At 42.3% G+C, this 16,913-nt stretch overlaps 3 protein-coding genes across 4 annotated transcripts in view; 2 read left to right on the top strand and 1 right to left on the bottom strand.

Moving 5' to 3' along the window:
* plekhh3 (pleckstrin homology, MyTH4 and FERM domain containing H3) overlaps positions 1-3,631 on the top strand; it is a 47,258-nt gene extending 43,627 nt beyond the window's left edge. The window contains exons 12-13 of the mRNA XM_086068292.1: positions 85-276; positions 1,858-3,631. Of these exons, the coding sequence (XP_085924418.1) occupies positions 85-276; positions 1,858-2,013 (348 nt within the window). The 3' untranslated portion in view covers positions 2,014-3,631. The remainder of the gene's footprint in view (positions 1-84; positions 277-1,857) is intronic.
* Positions 3,632-4,422: 791 nt separating this feature from the next.
* Positions 4,423-8,997, bottom strand: tubg1 (tubulin, gamma 1). Its single transcript, XM_086068639.1, has 11 exons — positions 8,812-8,997; positions 8,370-8,482; positions 7,941-8,108; positions 7,783-7,851; positions 7,018-7,097; positions 6,812-6,938; positions 6,227-6,313; positions 5,882-6,031; positions 5,655-5,807; positions 5,422-5,583; positions 4,423-5,340 (listed from the first exon to the last, which is right to left on the bottom strand). Exons 1-11 carry the CDS (start codon positions 8,858-8,860, stop codon positions 5,143-5,145), a joined length of 1,356 nt encoding a protein of 451 aa, XP_085924765.1. The 5' UTR covers positions 8,861-8,997; the 3' UTR covers positions 4,423-5,142.
* Positions 8,998-9,454: 457 nt separating this feature from the next.
* On the top strand, positions 9,455-16,663 carry retreg3 (reticulophagy regulator family member 3). Of its 2 annotated transcripts, XM_086068515.1 has the most exons (10): positions 9,455-9,556; positions 9,784-10,037; positions 11,805-11,911; positions 12,506-12,536; positions 12,669-12,795; positions 12,993-13,077; positions 14,087-14,224; positions 14,331-14,410; positions 14,677-14,809; positions 15,092-16,663. In XM_086068515.1, the coding sequence occupies exons 2-10, from the start codon at positions 9,784-9,786 to the stop codon at positions 15,634-15,636; spliced, it is 1,500 nt and encodes a 499-aa protein (XP_085924641.1). In that variant the 5' UTR covers positions 9,455-9,556; the 3' UTR covers positions 15,637-16,663. The 2 variants fall into 2 exon arrangements, with proteins under 2 accessions (XP_085924641.1, XP_085924550.1); XM_086068424.1 differs by having other exon boundaries at positions 9,486-10,037.
* Positions 16,664-16,913: the final 250 nt, after the last annotated feature.

Raw genomic sequence — 16,913 nt, 5'->3', positions numbered from 1 at the left:
GCGCGTTCGAGTATGGGTGCTCGGATAAACTCTTCTCAGATATTGCCTTCAAGGTCACACTGAAATTTTGAGTGTCCCCTCCAGAGTTCAACGGGGAGTTTTTCCCAGAAGTTGTGGTTGGGGGTGGCGGCCAGCAGCGTGTCTCTGTATCGCCAAGGAGAGGCCGAGGCCTTTGAGTCGTTTCCCTACGGACAGATCCGCTCGTACGGCGTCTCCGACAGCAACACGTTCAAGATCAGCGCCGGCGGCCGAGACATGCTCTTCGAAACCAACAAGGTAACCGGCGGACGGATGACCTCTTTTGCAAGAGCTTCAAATAACAAACGTTGCACTGCATCACCATTGTAGCGAGAAAAATCGCATGAGTATTATCACTTTATTGCTGCAAGTAATATGTCGGGGAATTGTGCCACAGGTCAAAACATTAGGTACACTGTGATGAGTCAAAGCGATAATGCTCAAAAAATATCTTAAATGCATACAAAAAATAGATACCATTTCAAAACTACAGGGGGAAAAATATTACATTAGTAGGAATGCAAAAATATTACTGTAAAAACTTGTAGGAAATAATATAAAATATTAGACAGATATTAGATTAAAAATACAAACATTTTAGACAAAAAATACACAAAAATGCTGCAAGAAAAATACATTTTATAGACACTACTAGACCTAAATCAGAAAATACAAGATATTCAAAAAATTATTTTTAAATGAATGCGTTATTTAAAGTTCCTTTAAAGCCACAATTTTTTTTTTTACGCGCAATTAATGGAAAGCATGAACTGGGGGAATTCCAGTCACATCCACGCAGCAGACACATCCATGTAAAAATTTAGCGGTGATCAATTTAATAATAATGCATATATTTGTGGAGACTGGAGTCAAGGTGTGTTTTACAATTTTAAAAATATGCAGAATTTCACATGTTACTTCATGTTAAAGATTAGATGGCTCTTAATATGAAAAGAAAAAATGCACTGAGCTGTCACCAACGTCTTACATATGTAATTGTGCCATCTAGTGGCAGAAATATGACCAACACAAATCAATACCACACTCGTTTACAGTATAGTACAGCTTTTTAATTTTAACTCAATTTTATTAACTATTATGAAATGACTCTATCAATGACTAAAAGATGCAATCATATTTCTATTAGTTTAACATTTTTTCCACTTTTACGTTAACAAGAGTATCAAAACTTGGAAAATATATTTTATTGTACATTATATTGTGTATTTAGAGCAGATGTTAAATTTGAGATTAACTATTGAAGTCATCCGATTAATTACGATTAAAATGTTTACTCACCTGGCACCCCTAATTAAAACAATCATACTAGAAAAAATGCAGAACTATCCAATGACAATTCAAAGCTTGAAAAAAAAAAAACAGTACAAAGTATTCAGGCAAGAAATACACAAATCATAGATGAAAAATATTTAAAATTTAAAAAAGACATGTTTGAAGAAAAATTATTTTATTTTTTTCTGGAGAATTTTTTTTATTTTAAAATACGAGATTGATTTTAAACATTCACAAATGAAAAATACAGATTTTTTTGAAGAAAAATACAAAAATATTACCTAAAAAGTGCAAAATATTCTATAAAAACACAAATGAAGAAATGAAACTTGAATTATTCATTTTTTTAATTAGACAAAAACATCTAAACATAAAACAATTACAAATATTGCAATTGTTAGGCGCGTTGTTGTCTTGGTCTCGTAATGACGAAATACAAAATCTTGTCGAATCAAGACATGTCCTGGTCCATTCACAGATCAACCACGTCAATAAGAGCAAATTGTGCCCAAAGTAATCATGAAGGCGTGTTTGTGTCCGTTCCAGCTGAGCGAGATCACGCAGCTGATGAACGCTTACTTCAACGCCACCCGTCTGCAGCCAGGCAAAGGCGACGCCGTCAAAATCCACGCCGGCACGCCGGCGGGCTTCCGACACCCGTCGGCGCTCGCCCTGCTGGAGCTGCCCTCGCACCCGGTCTGACACGGACGCCGCCCACCGGGACCCAGCCCCGAAGGCGGGGCCGTCCTCCCAGCTGGACCACGAACAACTTCCACATCTGCTTTCTTGTTTGGGTTGACTTTCCTCGAAGGCGGCCGTCATCCCCGCTTCCGTCGAACCTTCAGCAAGGAGTTTTCCCTTGCGTTAGCGCGCAAGTGTTGATGCAGCCAAGCGTGTGAACTTGGAACTGGAAACAGATGTTGCGTTTTTACAGCTCAAGTCACCTTGGCTCGTGTGCGCTACCCTAACGGGCGTCTCGTTCTTTTTCTTCTTCTATGGTTTCTCGCCCGTCCCTCACACGTACTTCGGCCTTGACTGATGGCGTTACAGCGCAGCGCAGCTTTGCTTACAATGATGAAACTGGGGTACCTTGACTGAAGAGCACAAGCATTTTCCAGTTGTCCGTGTTACTGGCCATCCACTCATTCGCTTGTTTTGTTTTTGCTCCCACAAACAAACACATAAAACATATACTTCATTTTCATTTTTTTTTTTCTTCAGTCTTAAATGCACACAAGTGCACCTTTTTCCCGTTAGCATTACATTTGGCGACGTTCCCTCCCTCAGGTGTGACATTGGATGTTCAGATTAATTGGAAATTGCCTTTGGTGGCATGTTGTGCTGGCAAGTTGGAATCCCCGGCACTTTTTTGTTTTTAATGACATTTGAATTCAACTCCGGTCAATTGGCTTTGACTTTGTTTTGCTCAAGGACACGCCCATAGGCATAGCAGATGTTCCCTGTTCACTCGTTATAGGTGTTCAATAGTTCACAAATTCTGCTAGCATGTGTCAGTTGATGAGCATAAGTTGCATTCAAATGACAGCAAACGTGACAAGGGTTGGAAAGGCCCGTCTTGACATTGGTTAGCCTCACACACACACATAAACACTTCACACAAAACCACACACACTTACACGCTCATGCATAGAAAGCAATAATGGACACACATCACACACACGTTCTAGGAAGGCAGAGAAACTTCCATGTTCCCTTCCATGCTGACATTTTGTGTTGAATTGATGAGAGGCCTTGATTGTCCGTTTTCGGGCGTTTGTTCGTCGACATGTCCCGGAAGAAATGTCAAGCTTGTGATAGAAATGTGACCCGTGAGTGTTTTTGTTTAAAGTTGATCCCAGAGCCAAAATAAGTTAGCCACATTGTAGGATGGACCAAAGGTGTGTGATTTTGTGTTTTTTGCAATGAAGCTTCCCTCTCCTTGCCCCACTTTTCTATGAAAGTGTTGACGTGTACTTGAGGTGCGATTTTGTGGCGCTAATTGTGCAGTTCAAGTTTGCCATGTGACAAGACATAAAAAAGACAAACGCCAGCAGCAGCAGCGGTTTGTTCCATATCAGACGAATCTGCAAAACGTTGACAGCTTGGCAGCTGCAGGCAGCTTCGGGATGATGTAGCACAACAACAAAAACAAGGCCTGTTCTGTTTTATATTCACTTTGTTTGTACGCTGCATGGTACCTTCTTTATCTAATGTGTGTGTGTGTGTGTATAGTTGTTTGCACTATTTTTTTAAACTAACTTGGAAGTGCAATAAGACAAATACTGTATGTAATTATTAATAAAAAGAAAACACACCCTTGTATCAGTTTTTACATGTTTGTATGGGCACAAATTGCCTCCCTTGTAGTTTTTGTGCTTTTGACATTCCCTGAACTACGCAGTGGAATTTTTTTTTATATAAATGATAAAATAAAGTAAGATATAGATATTTTTAATAAAGTAAATATTGGTTGGTTTTTAGAATAAAAATAAAAACAAGAAATAAAACCATAAACACAAAAGTTATATATATTAAATGGTTTAACTTTGTGTTCAAACTAGGTGCATGTATCCATAGCATAAAGCCAACCATACTGTCTCACTAGTGAGGATTGAAAACAAATCTGACAGTTGACATTAACTTTGCTAGCTAGTTCATATACACAATTCCTTCAAATTTTACTTTTTAAGCGTACAATTTTTATGAATTTATTGTGCTTTAATATAAATTACTTTTTTACGTATAGCATATTTTGACCCAACTCAGGAGTCAGTGAAACAAAACTCCAGCTAATACAATGAAATAATTTAATTACCTGTCTCCCTTGTAGTGTTTGTGCTTTGTTAACCTTTAATTATGCAAAAAGTTTCAACATTTTACAGATTAACTATGTTTTTTAAAATTAAAATAACATCTAATTTATATAAAAATATTATATACAAACATGTAGATATGTACAAACATGCATATGTATAGATTTTGAGGCTGATTCCAATAGCTGGCAGAATAAAATTCCATTAATTGAAGAAAAAAAAATGTAGTGAATAACATGACTTGAGTCCCTTTATATTTTGCCTACAATAAGGAAATGAATTACAAGCAGAATATTGGTCAGTTTTTTTAACAGCACTGTATTTGTTGTCACCCCCCAAGGGAGAAAAATAGGTTAAAAGACTGACAAAACAAAAATACAATTGTAGGCACAGTAAAGCTATTTTTTTGTTTTTACAATGCTTTAACCACATTTATACTTGTATGTATGCAATTTCATAGAAAATGCATTTATTGTACATTTTCAATAGGCCCAACAAGCAATGTTACGTTAAAACATTCCACATACGCTCACTGGTCACAATATGAGGTACACGTCTGTGAACTACATTATTTACTACTTTGCTGACAGCATCCGTCTTAAAGTTGTCATCTCAATGTGAATGTGGCATTTTTGTACTGTACCTAATGAAGTGTCCTTAAAAGTGTATGTTCTACAGTAGTTGTCAGTGCAGAACCTGATTTCTTATTTTAAAATGACATTTTTACAACCACATGGACCTCACTCTTTGTTTCGACACTTTTTGCACGCAACCAGTCAGTCATTCTCATCACGGGTTGCGGTAACCCATCATGCATTGCGTCATCGCGCCCGAGGCCAGGCTGAGGGCGACCGTTTGCCCAAAAGTGCACAATACATGGAAATAAGGGTTACAAAAAAAAAAGAAAAGAAAAAGAAGGCAAGAAGTTGCATGTGAGTGCTGTTAAACAACAATGAGACATAATAGGACACTCATTGGGAGTCATTTCATACGTTGTATTTGTGGGAAAGGGCTGCGTTCACTGCTCCTGCGTTCCCCAGGAGATATAGTCGGGCCTGGTGGCGGCGCTGTACTCGTCCACCAGCTGCTGCACCACCTCGCGCGAGTTGTCCAGCTCATCAAAGTTGTCCTGGAAGATGTCCTCCTTGCGGAACTGCTCCAGAAAGGCCTCGCGCTTGCGCAGCTTGTCGTACTGCCGGCACGTCCGCTCGAACAGCTGCAAGAAGACACGACCGCGCTCAACAAATACAGAAAAGGAAAAAAAAGTCTGTTGTGTCAGCATTGAGGTGAGACTTACGGAGGAGATGCTGGTGTGATTGGCCATCATCAGGCCGCTGACGCGGTGGGCGGACGGCAGGTACGGCGACTTCCTGGACAGCGCCACCTGGATGCTGGCGGGACCCCAAGGGATGAAACTGGCCAGTTTTCGCTCGCGGATCCTCTGGAGGCTTTTGTGCACCTGACCACAAGACGTCCTGTTTTGCAACGCGACGGGACTCAACCACTTTTATGAAAAGGTGTCCCGGGTACCTGCGTGGGGTCCACCTCCCCCTGGATGATGTTGAGGATGGCGATGTAGCAGTGGCTGGGCTGGCGCTCTCTGCCCGTGGACACCATCACGTTCTTGGGCTGCAGGAGCCTCCTCATCACGTCCAGCACGGTGGTCTTCCTCACGCTGGCCACCTGCGCGGCGCCCGCCCATTTAGTACCCGCCTGCTCGGAAAGCATCCCGCGACCTGGCGGCGGGGTCCACTCACCGACTGGTCGGTGGTGAGCGGCGTGTAGCCCGTCATCAGGAAGTGGAGGCGCGGCGTGGGGATGAGCGAGGCGATCAGGCCGATGAGGTCGTTGTTCATGTAACCCGGGTAGCGCAGGGTGGTGGTGCTCGCCGACATGATGGTGGACACCTGTCAAGGCCGACATGTTGGTACGAGCCATTCCATCGCAAATACAAGCATGTGCATGAACGATTTTTACAATCCAGTATTCCATTTTGACATCTCAAGTGCTGCTACTAACACACAAAATGGCTTCCCCAGCCTGGAGCGCAAATCACATGATTAAATGAAACCATTCAACTCGTCTATCGTTTGCTCACTCACCAGCTGGTTGATCTGTGAGAAGGAAGGGTTCTGGATGTGCAGCCGGTCTGTGGCGATGCGATTCAGCGCCGTGTTGTCCAGCACCACCTGGTGAGGGACGTAAACGAGACGTGAGGACAACGTCGCGCAAGCATGGACAATAAACGATGATGCGCCATCAACCATTAAGAACCGAATATCGGCTCGTCGCGTCAATTATCAGACAAATGCAGTTTAGGCATCTGATACGAGTATTAAGTATGTGTTTTAATTCAAATATATTTTGGATTTAATATCGATGTTCAGAAATTTAAAGTTAAATACAGTACTTTTTTCACTTGCATTCGACCCTGCGGCTAATACAAAGGCGCGTCTTATCCATCAGATCACAAGGGGGCGCACTATAATTGAAACGCAAGGGCGTCAGGCAGAGCAAAACAAACCCAAATACAGTAGGAGAGAGAACGAGAGCGAGACCATTTGCGCCCTTATTATGGAAAAGAAAGTAGCGGGAACATTAAAAACACCTGCGGCTTACAGTCAGGTGCGGCTTATATATGTAGTAAAACAAACACGTTCCCAGTACTAAGACAACATTTGTCTTACCACACAGTCGGCATTCTGCGTGAGCCTCTTGAGGGTCAGCAGCGAGTTGTACGGCTGCACCACCACGTCGCTCATTTCGTCCTGGTTGGGGAAGACCGAGTAGGTCTGCACCAGCTTCTTCGGGTACCTGATGAGGAAAAACGGGATCCTGGTAAGGACAGACGCCTTTCGATTTATATCCTGCGTCTATATTTGTGTCTTTGGACCTGTCGTTTAGCTTCTCAAGCAGGTAGGAGCCCAGACCGGAACCCGTCCCCCCAGCGATGGAATGACACAGGACAAACCCCTGCAAGGGAATCAAAGTTACTTAAGCAGCAGCAGGCTTATTATCACACATGGACAGCTGGCAAAAAATGTACACAACCTCCCTGCATGTAATACCTGCCTTCAACTTGGGCCTTAGCTATTAGCGCCGCACTTATTACACACCGCGCCCTGCCAACATACACACACTGGTTCGGCCACACCTCGCATGCACACACTAAACGGTGGTGGTGCGGGGTCGAGAATGTGAGCGTCTTTCAGGAATTGCAGACATTAGTGAGCAAATGGTTGTTATTTCACAAGGAGGGCAGCTAAAGAAAGCGCGCACAAAAAAAAGAGCTAAGAATAACCGTTAGCCGTTTAACAGCCCGCCATTACAGCGACGGCGTTTACTGTAAAACGACATGCCATTTTCAATCTTGATTCAATCAGTCGGAGAAACGCAACTTACCCAGACAAGTCTTAACATATTTTGCATATATCTTTACTATAATGTTATCATTTAATGTTTTCCATTTATGAGAAAAATAACAATACATAACTACAACACAAGTAATCCTCATTTTAGCCTCATTTGTTGTGAAGAATACAATTGCATATTTGAAAATTATGTTGATTAAACTCCCTTGCGTCCAATACGCTCTGCAGTTGAGTAAATAAAACACCCGTTGCCACTATTGGCGTTATTACGACATGCAAAAACTTGCCTCCAGACTGTCGCTCCCATCTGCCTCGCGGTCAATAATGTCGAAAATGTCCTCTTGGATTTTTTTCCCCTGCAAAGAATAAAAAAAACACAAGTTGGATGTGTAAACTATTTCCTTGGGGCGATCAAAGACATTTATATCCTGACAAAAGTGCTCACCTGCGAGTACCCACTGGCCCAATTGTTCCCGGCCCCTCCGCCATGCTCGGACAGGTAGATATTCTCGGGGTTGTACAGGTTGGCGTAAGGAGAGTTGAGGATGGAGTGGATCACTCGAGGCTCCAGATCCAGGAGGACCGCGCGGGGGATGTAGTGCTCGTCATCGGCCTGCCATGAACACAAAGTGGAAAACTAAGTAATATAATTTGTAAGTGTGCTATCATTTCTGAAATCCTGGAGAGCGAAAAACACTGTTGAGTCAACCGATGCTTCATTCTTCTATCCTATAATGCCATCTACTGGATTACTGTGTCATTGCACTCATGCAACATTCAGTTCTGCACATCTGCACAATATTCTGGGAGCCGCATACAAGCACCTTTTCAAATAAAATAACACCACCATTTGCGTTAGATGCACAGCACGCACCTGATAGAAGAAAACATCTTTTCTGTCGGTCCCTTCGGTGGCAAACTCCTCGACGATGCCCTCTGGACTGATTCCATGCTCTGCACACAGCTGCTTCCAAAACTCAAAGCCGACTGCAAGCAAACACAGACGAGCAAATGCGACATTTAATGCACACTCAACACATGTGCAATAGTAGTTTTGACACGGGATTCAACGTTAGTCAACAATGCAACGACATCTACTACCTCTAATATACCTCTTTGGAAGCAGAAGCTAAAATCCTTATTACAGCGTAGTGAAGCTATCAAATTAAGTGTTGATACATTTGATGACAATATTTTGGTGACGTCAAAGGATTACAATAAGAGAACAACCGATCTGTGCAAGCTAACCCAAGTGGACGTAACGGCTGTGTAGTCACACGACGTAAATTGACGTTTTGTCGTTGTTTCACACGTACTTTGGTTCCCGCATTGTCCAAGCTGTAGCGTTATAATTTCCCGAGGCATCTTGGAACCTTGGACGGCGTTTTATTTAGCCAGCGTGCTAGCCGTTCGCGTATTTAGATAGCGTGCTAGCTAATGCTAGCCTGCTTCCCGCTTGATGCAGATGTGACGCTTGAAGCGGGCTTCTTCGTTTATTTATTTGGAGGCAGTAAAAGGTACCACAGCCCCCAGAGGCGAACGTTGGTATAATAGTAATGTTAACTAGTGTTCAAATGGGGTTTTCCGTTCCTATTTACACACGTTTTGCCATGACTGCAGTTATTTTGACTGAAATTCAAAGCGACGTCGAAGTATTTTCATGTTTCATTTTTGTTCATGATAAAACGTATCAAATTACTGGATTAAAGTACTATTACATTTCGTTGCGTTCGTGGGTCACTAGTGAAAAGTATATCCCAAGTCGTTCCACTCTAATATCAGCGTGTGTGAGTGAAAATGACTAAGAATTTAAACATTTATTTACATTCCGTTCAAATGTTAGTTCAGTAATTTGCATCATTTGTCGCATTTGTGTTCGTCAACGGAGTGCTTTTTCAGTCAACAAAATAAAATAAGTATCATAAATCCTGAAATTATGAACGCAGCACACGTCTTTTGTCCCTGCGCATTCTGATTGGACAATAAAGGGCTCAGAAAAACAGGTTACGCCATATTTGCAGTTCAACATCGAGATCTCCTACGTGCAAAAATGTCCAAATAGTAAGTGTCAGCTCATTGTTCACACTTTCCACAATGGCTTGTTGGCTTCGATAACATCTAATCCTCTAATATCTCCGAACGGCTTCTCTTAGACACTCTGCCCGTGATACCGCTCTTCAAACCCGCTCGCTTGTAGCAAGCCGATGTTGTGCTGGCGCTGCTTATCGTCTCTTAACACGCTTCTTTTCACATCAAGTGTTTATTTTCTGACTCGTTCGCGCTTAAAGATGGCTCAAACGAGCGTTATGGAAGACATGGCGGCGGCGGGCTGCGCCGGTGGCAAGTCGAGCTCCAGTGCCGCTGGCCTCCGAAGTCGACCGGGATCAAGCGAGAGGGACGCTCAGGTGCGGGCGGTCAAAGCGGCGCTGCAGTCCCGGCTGGGGCCCTACGAGCGGCCGCTCACCTACTTGCAGTCCGTGCTGGTGTGGCAGAGACCCGTCCAGTGTCTGCTGCTCTACGTGCTGGTCAACGTTGTGTTCTGGTGAGACACTTTTGACACATCATGAGGTACACGTCCTGCACGTTTTAATCTGGAGAGTCAGTGCAAGAGTATGAAAAACGCACTTGTAAGGATATAAATGTTCAGGGTTGAGAGTTATGCTGTGCATGTAACATTTAAGATCATAGTTGAGGTTGTTGTTAGCATTCTTGTAAGAACTTACTATTTTAGAATGTGATGCAGTCTAAATATATGGTGAACTACTTATTAATAGCCACCATAGGGTGCCAAAATGATATATTATCCTACTCTGAGGTGTACCTAATATATGGCAGGTCTTATTTAGCTACCGAAAGGGGCAATTATTTTTTTATTTTTTGTGGGGAGCGGCAAGAAATTGATGGATGATACTAGTGTGACGCAAACAACAAATTCATGTCATACCTGTGCGTCATAATTAAGTGAGTCCTAATTTTGTGGTTTGGCGAGTGTAATGCAGTACAGTCAGTCCGCCGTAAAAATCCGTGCATAAATTGATTGCTTTGGAATTTTTTAACTCCAATGCAGGGAATATCTTACTTGCGTTTTCCCTGCCATTTGACGCCGAGCACAGCTTCCTTTCCCCCCCCCCAGATTTTGATGATAAAGCGCTCCGGTATTAGATTACAGCTCCATCAATGGAGGCAGAAGTTCAGGTGTTATGTCCCAATGTCACTTGTCAGTTAAATTATGAATAATTTAACATCCCAGCGCCAATAATCTTCACGAGGTGCACATCTCAGCTGTGTTTAGGAAGTGAATACGCATCTCTTTAGCAACCAATTTCCATATATATATATTTTTTCTACATTAGAAAGTTCTTACAGTCTGAGCTATTAAGTCATTCATAGTCATTGATGGCGAGAGATGTCAAAAATTCATTTGAACTATTTCAATTAGTTTAAATTTTTTCCACTTTTGTTAACAAGAGTATGAAAACCTAGATTGTTTTTATTGTACATTTATAACAGATATAAAATGTGTGATTAATCGCGAGTTAACTATTGAAGTAATGCGATTAATTACAATAAAAAAATGTAATCGCCTGACGTGATTATAAAAAAATTACGGGTTGTCAGGCGATTAATTAGTTTTTATCGCAATTAATCACATGAATTCACTAGTTAACTCATGATTAATCACAAATTTTACATCTGTTCTAAATGTACAATAAAAACAATCTAGGTTTTCATACTCTTGTTAACAACAGTGGGAAAAAATGTTAAACTAATAGAAATAGTTCAAATTAATTTTTGACGTCTATTGCCGTCAATGGCAGTGAATGAGTTAAATTCAGGGTAACGGTTGTATCTCAACTTTAGATATACCTGCTCACCCTGAAATGATGATTGTGAAAACAGTTTTGACTGCTTGTAAAAACTGTGGCAATCATGTCGAGTTTGTGTGGGTTTCTTGTGAGTGTGTCTAAATCAAATTTTCCAGATCTTTGCACTTTCCGGATCACATGGCTAACCTCAATTACAGGCCTTATTATGCCAAGAAATTCTTTGTCAGGTCAATCTCCCAGCTGTAGCTTTTGCAGCGTAATTGTTTTGTGGCAAAAACAACCACAACAATAATAATATTATAATAATGTCTCGGAGCAGAATCGATTGTCTCATGTTGTCTCCCTGTGTAGAAAGATGAGCATTGTGTTGGTTACAAGCCTTACATAACAAGTCTTATATCATTTTGCGGTCTTTTCATTGGGTGGACGTTAGAACAAGTGCCGTGTGTTGTTGTCGTTGACGAGCTTGCATCCTCCCTAAGGTTCTTTGCACTGTCGTCTCTGCGTCTGTTGTTCCTGGCGGCGTCCGGCCTGGTCACGGTGGTCTGCGTCGACATGTGGAGGAACAAGATCTGGCCCAAGCTCAGAGGTGCTTACATGTTTCTTTGCCAGCATAATGTGTGGTCTGTGTTCTTGTCAGTATGTGCGACAAAACCGACGAGATAAGCCACCTGCTGGCAGCCCCCCACCCCCCACCCCCAAACACTGGACTCAACGAGGGATTTGTGTGTCACCTCCAGCAGTTAATCTCCCATTCTTGCTTCTAAACTTGCCTCTCGTAGTGTCCTGATCTTGACAAGCGACTCAGACGAGCCTGCAGACTGGTGCCTGTGAGATTAATCAAGCCTATTTTTAGACAGCCGATAAATGTAACATCAACAACTGGATCAGTAGTCAACGCTCCAAAGTCAATAATCTGTTTGAAAGCGGCAACGCAGCCGAGCAGCTTGTTAGTGTAGATGCTCAGCTGTGATCACGAAATATGGTAAACGTTCTTAAAAGGTACCGTTCCGTTCCTACGCTGGCAAAGTAACCCCAATTTGTGTGCAAGTGGGGACGCCATATTGTCTAATGCAGTAAGTCATAATTGTGGGAAATATTTGCATGAAAAATACTTCTAGGCCATAAATGTGAGGCTAAAGAAAAGTAGCACCCTGTAATCAGTGTTTTCTCTTCTTTGCAGTCAGAAATCAGGATGAATCTGAAAGCGAGAGGTTGGTCATGGCAGCGGACATTTTGTTTTTTTCTGACAGTATTACATTTGAAAGATTAAAAAAAAATATATATATATATATATATATATATATATATATATATTGATGGACTGTTGTTTGTTTCATGTGTAGCTGGGGCCTGGTGCAGCCCGGCATCCTCAGCGTACCCGAGTTGTGTCACCACGTCGCCGAGGCCTGGGTCAGCACAATCGTTCTTGCGTCCAACTTGTCGCAATTCAAACGACTCAACCCCGGCAGGGTGAGGACAATATGAAATAGGTGCCATTGTTATTAGTGTTAGTGGTTTAAAACTGCACTGCATCATCAGTTTCGAATGTGTTGACCCTCATGTCGATAATTGGCAAATAATCACAATTTGTCAAATTAAATTGAGACATGAGGTCCAATATAATCGACCAGGCATCACAATGTGTGTGCTTTGCTTGCATGTTGCAGTTTTGCATCCTGACCTGCTGCCTCTTCTTCTCTTTGGCCGTGATTGGACGATACATCCCTGGGTTGGTGCTCTCCTACACAGCTGGTGAGTCCCGCCAGGCGCCTGTCTGACTCATTAAAAATTCACGTGTTGATAGGCAGAGGCAGGCCTGCCATCAACATTGACGGAAGGTCCATCAATCCGTCAATGACAAATGCCCATTTTGTTGGCGATTAACAATTAACTCATTCACTGCCATTGACGGCTATAAACGTCAAAAATTCATTTGAACTATTTCTATTAGTTGAACTTTTTTCCCCACTTTTGTTAACAGGAGTATAAAAACCTAGATTTTTTTTATTGTACATTTAGAACAGATATACAATATGTCATTAATCGTGAGTTAACTAGTAAAGTAAAAAAAAAAAGTATTCATTAACTGCCATTGACGGTCATAAACGTCAAAAATTCATTTGAACTGTTTTTATTAGTTCAACATTTTTTGCCCCAAAGTATGAAAGCCTAATTTTTTTTACTGTACATTTAGAACAGATATAAAATATGTTATTAATCGTGAGTTAACTAGTGCGATTAATTACGGTAAAAAAATAAATAATTGCCTGTCACCCCTAATTTTTTAATAATCTTTATTTTTTATTTTTATGAATTTATGGCAGTTAATGAGAAAATGAGTGGGTTTTCGTTCATCAATGTAATGATCAATCAATAACCGGGTCAGTCGATATTGACGAAAGGTCCGTCAGTCCGTCATTGACGGATGCCTACTTCGAATGACGGGAAACATAGACGGACACCCATTTTGCTGAAGAATGAATTTGGCTTGAAATACTGATGGATTGACGATGACGGAAGGGTGTCACGACTGTTAACGATTGCCGAATGACAGATGCTCAAATGCGCCAACCTCTGTTGAAAGGGGATCATCAGGGCTCACGAGGCGAAAAAAGATAAGACCGCTGGGTGATGGCAAACGGGCAGATGGCCAAATTGGTCCGATGTTTTTAAATTCTTGACTGTGCATGGGTCAAAATGCCTCATTGTGTCTATTATGGCTAACATTTGAGTACAAATTGTGTCTTTCTGTCTTGTCCAGTGTTGGTGACGCTCCTGGCGCCCCTGGCGGCCTACCACAGGGTTTTTCAGCGCGTGTTTGTGAAGTTGGAGCCGGTCCTGCAGCGACTGGACTTCAGCGTTTGCGGATACATGATGTCCAAGCCGTTCGACAACCAATGTGAGGAGGATCGTTCGGCGTTGTCATACGTAGCCCAGCCGCAGTAGGAGTTACATTTTTCACAAAATGAAAGTCATTACTTTGTTTTCTTGCATGTTCTGTGCAGTCCTGCGCTTGCCTCTGCATGGTGTCCTCTCAGGTGAAGGCAGTGACAGCGAGGAGGAGCTGGCAGCCTTCTGTCCTACGGTCAGTCTGCATCATCAAAACTTCTCTTGCCATGTCACGGTTTTATAAAAATGAACATTTGTAATTGATGTCACCACAAAACATATTTGTAAAAAAACAACAACAAAAAACAACAGGTGTTGCCCTTTCCAGTTTCATGACTTCACTATAGTCCGTTTTTTGTTGTTTGTGTTGTTAACCTATAAAAATGACACCAAAGTGGCAAGTTTGTTTGACAGGCTTTAGTGTTAAGCTTTACTTAAGTACCGACCTGTTGTCTCTTCCAGTTTGACGACGTCATCGTAGCAAAGGAGCTCGCTCTGACTGACTCCGAGCACTCCGACGCTGAGATTTCCTACGCCGACAATGGGACATTTAACTTATCCCGGGGCCAGACGCCGCTAACCGAGGGTTCCGAGGGTGAGTTATTATTGTTCATCTTACTGTCTGGACAGTGCTGCGGGCCTGTGGTTGTACTGTATGTTCTCCCTGTGCGCATGTGGGTGTTTGTTAAAAATTTAAAAAAAATACATAGGAAGAGGACCTTGACAAAAATCTTTGCATATTAAATTGCAATCTCAATATTCAGGGGGGGAAAAAAACTCACAATTAGATTATTTTTCTAAATCATTCATTCTGTAGAAAATGGATGGATCTTTCTGTCAATGCTTTTGTTTTCATGTCTTTTTTCCCCCTATTCAGATCTGGACAGACACAGTGACGCTGAGGAATCTTTCGCTCAGGATCTCCCGGACTTCCCTTCCATCAACCCAGACGCCACCCTCATGGACGACGACGACGACACCAGCATCGGCCTGCCCAGTCTGGCTCTGTCCGGGCTGCAGAGTCACCGCGCCTCCGTGCTGGACGTGGACGCTCACCTGGACTCGGACCAGGAGGACGTAGACGGCGAAACGTCCCTCAGCGGCCTGCCGCCCGACTTGATGGGCGACCTGGCGGGCGACCTGGCGGGCGACATCGCCAGCAAAATGATCCGGGCGGCGCTGGTCGGTGCCATGCAGCCCCGGCGAGCTTCTGCCCAGCGCAGGCCAGCCCCCCCCAAAGCGGGCGCCCACCGCAGCTACCGCAAGCAGTCCAGCTCAGAGCTGGACACGGACTTTGATGTGGAAGACTTTGAGATGCTGGATCAGTCTGAACTGAGCCAGATGGACCCCGTTGGAGAAGGGCAACGTAGAGAGAGTCAGGGCTCCAACTTCCTGTCCAGCCTGCTCGGTAAACCACAGTAACAAAAAAACAAAAAGTTAAACTTTAAATGAGTGCGTTGGAGTCTTAGATAGTAGCAAAATATAAGTTCATGTTCAATCCCTGCCCCATCTGCTCAGCATCACTTTTGTCACTGTGAATATGTCGTGGAATACCCCAATTGGATCGATTTGATAATGAATCACCAGCTTTTTTCTCCCCCCTCTTTTTATATTTTTGAAATGAGCGGGGGAGATACACGTCCAGTTCTCTTTGCAGGGTGCGAGTTGCTGCATCCAAAATGCTGTCATTCAACTGTCACCCTCTTTCCCGCAGAGGTCTGGACAAGAAGAGGGCTATCTAACCAACACGGGACCAAATTTGACATTCCCATTTGAGCCATCCGTGTTGCTTTCCCACAAGGTTGTTTATTCACAAGTTACCAGAGTTCCTGTGCTGTTTATTTTTAGTTCTTGGCTGTTCTCCAAAGTTGCACATCTTAATTTAGAAGACAATCTATTTTGACATTAAAAGGTGCACTAGATAAAAATGGCAAATGTTTTACCCTAACACTTCTTACTTTGGTGTGATTTTCTGTATTTTTTAGGTACCTTTTTGCTGCGTGAACAAATTCGGAATTGATTTGTTTTTCTCGCCCCTTTAAACATCCCAATGTAAGTTAGTCATGCTGAACTTTTTTTTAAAATTAGAAATATATGAAAGACAGTTTATAGATTTACGTTTGGTTTACTTTCAAGTAAACCAATATTCGACTGTATTTTTAGTTTGTAAAAGTGGCCCGTGAGTCTTGCGAGTATGCTGTGACTTTATGATGAAAATATGACAGTACAGCTAAGTGAGCCACAATTAAGTTTCTATCGGAACTCAAGACTTCTAACGTGTGGTTTTGAGGAGAAAAATCACATTTCTGTGAACAATCTGCACAATAAAACAGCTGGATTCACTTTACAAAGAACAATTGACACTGCTCAGTTGTTTATTTTCTTCTCTGCAAATGTTTTTATATGTTTTGATGTGCAAATTATATTGAATAAACTGTTTTCAACTAAATTGCTTGTGTGAGCGAGAAACCTCACAAACTGCATTCACTACAAGCAGAACTTGTGTGAAAAACAGGATACGTCTACAGCAAAAAACAAATGTGAACGCTTCACTTTTTCTTTATTTGGTATAATTTCCAAGGAATTATATAAGTCCTAAAATACTTAAAATAAAAAAGTCATAAAACTATTTTACATTTTATTGGTAAAGACGCGGCGTCCCAACCCCCCCCCCCCCCCCCCCCCCGCATAGCTTTATT

The sequence above is a fragment of the Leptonotus elevatus genome, chromosome 1 (assembly GCF_054856555.1).
Source record: "Leptonotus elevatus isolate MCC_2025b chromosome 1, RoL_Lele_1.0, whole genome shotgun sequence".
Lineage (NCBI taxonomy): Eukaryota > Metazoa > Chordata > Actinopteri > Syngnathiformes > Syngnathidae > Leptonotus > Leptonotus elevatus.
This window is presented reverse-complemented; position numbering and strand designations above follow the sequence as displayed.